The 3,866-nt window shown below is 47.2% G+C and overlaps 1 protein-coding gene across 1 annotated transcript in view; it reads left to right on the forward strand.

Annotated features, from left to right (window-relative positions):
- The first annotated feature begins 2,952 nt into the window (after positions 1-2,952).
- epha6 (eph receptor A6) overlaps positions 2,953-3,866 on the forward strand; it is a 168,254-nt gene continuing 167,340 nt past the window's right edge. Inside the window, exon 1 of the mRNA XM_072657652.1 lies at positions 2,953-3,758. Coding sequence (XP_072513753.1) covers positions 3,677-3,758 — 82 coding nt within the window. The 5' untranslated portion in view covers positions 2,953-3,676. The remainder of the gene's footprint in view (positions 3,759-3,866) is intronic.

The following is a 3,866-nucleotide window of genomic DNA, read 5'->3' on the forward strand; positions in this document are numbered from 1 at the left end:
CTGCTACTTAACCATTTAGCAAGTACAGTCCCACCAGTGGAATTTGCAGTGGCTGATCCCACCGGTGGTGTTGGAATGTTCAGTGTAGAACGCTCAACCTCGAATGCGACGCAGCGATTAGCTTTAGTCCCACCAGTTCATCTAACCAGCTTCCCCCAGCACACAGCAAGCGTGTCTCTGCAACACAGGCGAAACACACCAACCCCTGTGTTAAACAGGTGAAAATCTGCCAGGCATACCCACCACACACTTGCTTGTGTGGTTCCACGTGATCATTTAAATCATTTTAAAGACAATAAGGTTTGCTGTGCACTTATCTTGCAGCCTTAAATCCTAAAAACCTTAAAACGCTTGCACTCAGGAGGATGAAGTTTCTCTCTGGTGTCATGCTTGAATTTTCTGTTCCATCTGTCCAAATGATGCAGAAGATATGGCTTTCTGCACATAACTGCTACACTGTTTTAAGATGGATATGTAATGCTGTGAGACAAGTGCACAAAATACTTTTTTGCATGTTTCTTTAAATCTTTAAAAATTACATCCTAAAGCATTCTATATCAGTCAGATCCAGTGAACACATAAATCAAAGACGTGAGGGGTTAGATCTTTTAAAACTGGCAAAACATAAATAAAAAAATACCACAGGAATCTTTATCTGATGGTTTGCACAGTTACTAACCGCTGAGTCCCCACACCGCTCTACAGATGACGTACAGCTGTGTTGCTCCAGTGTCGCTCTTGCTAAAAGAACTTACTCTGTGTAGACCATCATATACAGCCAGAACTCACTTGAGAAAGGGTTAAACTGTAAGCATATTGCTGGGGCTTATTTTCTGCATGGTTTTGTTGACAAGGCCGATCAAGGTACCCCACAAGTGCGGTACACCAGTCAACAAACATTCAAAGTCAGTTTTCTGCAGTGTCTGCCTTCTTAACCAAGTAAAGTAAGTAAAGGATGACATTAAGTCCTGAACGGCCTACAGAGAAATGTTAACAGACGGAGCAGATGACTCATCAAAACAGCATTTAACAAGCTGAACAGACGAATACAGTGAACGTAGGCTGCATTCAAGTGTCATTATGGTCCATCAGGTACTAGTTGGACACTTCAGGCAACTCTTGTTTTCCCCTCAAGACCCATATTCAGTTGATTCCATCCAAATCCAGTGAAAGGTATTAATGTAAGCAGGCTAATCGAGTATTGACAGATGACATAATTTTAGAGATATTCTGCATCACGGTTGTTCTTTAGTCAACTCAGATTATTTACTTCTTAACATTGCCTCCTTTCATTGGTGAAGTGGTAGGACTGTTACTCTCTAATCTTCTAAATCATCTAAAGTAGCAAATGTTAGCGTGTCTGTTAATAACAGACACCCAGGCAGGGCAGCAGAAACGCATTAATCAGGGGCAGTGGTGGCTCAGCGGTTAGAGCACCGGGATATTGACAACAGGGTTGTGGGTTCGATTCCCGGGCTCGGCAAGCTGCCACTGTTGGGCCCTTGAGCAAGGCCCTTTACCCTCTCTGCTCCCCGGGCGCTGGAGTTGGCTGCCCACCGCTCTGGGTGTGTGTGTGTACTCACTGCCCCTAACACATGTGTGTGTGTGAGTGTGTGTTCACTACCAGATGGGTTAAATGCGGAGGACACATTTCGCTGTACACTGTACAGTGACAAATACGTGCACCTTTACCTTTAATCTGGTTTTAATAAGACTGTAAAATTGTCTACAGTCTTATTCGAATGCCGGGTCATGCTGATGGCATCAACAGCCGGAGTCGGAGAGAGCACAATTGGCCTCGCTCTCTCTCAGGGGTGGGTTGATGGCACTCCCAGTGTGATGTCGGGACACACAGGTGTGTGTTAGCTGTTGTATTGCTTTCCACCGAGCGAGCTGGCTGCCTAGTGATGCTGCATTGTTTGAAAAAAGGGTGGCTGGCTTCATGTATCCGAGAAGACATGTGCTGGTCCTCACCTACCTAGTGTTGCTAGTGATAGGGGGAGTTCACATGAATGGGGATTTGGTGATTGGCCTTCCAAATTGGGTAGAAAATTAGAAATAGCTTGCTTTAATAAAATGCAAATAAAGGCTGTTATGCTAAGCACAGGTTTCTTGGCTGTTAGGACTGTGTTGTAAATAGGTAAATATCCCAGTACAAGGCTGAAGGCAGAAATTGCACAGCTCACTGCAAATGTACCTGCAAAATTTCACTGCCAAAGACTGATTTATTTAAGAGATTTAATTTTTTTTGTGAGAAATGAAGCACGAGAATGAAAGTGCCTGTGACATGTGTTCCCAAAATAACACCTAACATGCTTGTCTAACAGACTATAAAAAGAATGTCATATTTTTGTTAAATTCCTTTGAATTTAAGCTGAAAGTCTGCAGTTCAGTCACATTCAAATCGCTTCATTCAAATACACTGAGATGCACAGAATTACAAAAATATTGTCACTACTGTCCAAATACTTATGGACCTGACTGTCTATGCAAAATGGATTGAGCGACGGGAACTTTACTGAGGTCATGCTGGATAATCACCAGCCCACATCATCCCCAACACCACAAACTCATCCCAGGACCACCATCATTCTGGAGAACACAGTTCCTCTGCTCCACAGTTCAGAGCTGGGGGCTTTATGCCCCTCTAGCCCACACCGGGCACTGGGCACGGTGCCAATAGGTTCATATTTATCTGCTCCTCTGCTTCTCTGCTTCTCTACAGCGACTGGGCAAGCTGCGTGTGTGTGCATTTGCACATCTGAGTGCAACTTAAAGTAGCCGACTACATTAGAAAGGGTGTCCACAAACATTTGGACACGTACAGCGCATATACAGTAAATACTCACACACACCGTCCCTGTCCACTCATCATACGTCATTAGCCCCGTCCCTAACCTGCTCTATCTATCTAGGAGAGCTAACGCACCCCGGAGCTGTGCTGCGCGAGCGCGGCGGCTCAGAGGGGAAAGCGGCACGTGCGCCTCCCGCGCGAGCGAACTCCCTCTAGCGCTGAGGCGAACCGCGCGCGACCTACACAACGCGCGCACACACACACACACACACACACTCTCTCTCTCTCTCTCTCTCCCTCTCTCTCCCTCTCTCTCTCTCTCTTCCTCCTCTCACTTTACCGCTGAACCGCGAGGACTCCAGCCGCAGTCGTGGTTCACGGCCCCGAGGAGGGTCTTCTTCTTGCTTGTGGCGGGAGTTTGCCTCCCACGTCTTTCTGTCTGTCTGATCTTTTGGCGCCAGAAGCCTCTCGCGCAACGTTCTGCCAGGAGACTCGCGCGCGTCAGCCGTTACTGGGAGAAGAATAACGGTCGAGTTTCTCTGGCAGGATCTTTGTGAGAACGACGCTCCAGAGACGAGCTTCAGACCTTCCTCTTCACCCAGACCCAACTCGGAGGTTCAGCGGCCAAGTTTGTTTGTTTATTTGTTTATTTATTTATTTATTTATTTGTTTATTTATTTCCTGCTCCGGGAGAGAAGAGACCGCGATGGATTGGCGTTTAATCCGCGCAGACGGAGGAGACAGCGAGCCCGCTCAAACTGCTCCAAACCGTTTAAAGTAGTGTGAGGGAACATTTGTAGGACGTTAGCCGTTTCCTCCCCCGAGGTTTATGTGTTTAATCCCCGTCCTGTCCTCGGTTTGGATTTGGGTTTGGGTCTAAGCATGACTTTCCAGCTCAGAGCCTGTGTCGCCCTGGCGCTGGTGGGAATAGTGGCGCTAACGGACCCCGGCCACCCCAATCAAGGTGAGTGAGCCTCTGTTTCCAGCCCGCTGAGCGAGAAGCTACGGAGTCAAACCCTGCCGGACTGCACGACTCCGGTTATGTAAGGCTTAACTGCAGAGAAGCAGCGTA

This window comes from Salminus brasiliensis, chromosome 15, assembly GCF_030463535.1.
Source record: "Salminus brasiliensis chromosome 15, fSalBra1.hap2, whole genome shotgun sequence".
NCBI classification, from domain to species: Eukaryota; Metazoa; Chordata; class Actinopteri; order Characiformes; family Bryconidae; genus Salminus; species Salminus brasiliensis.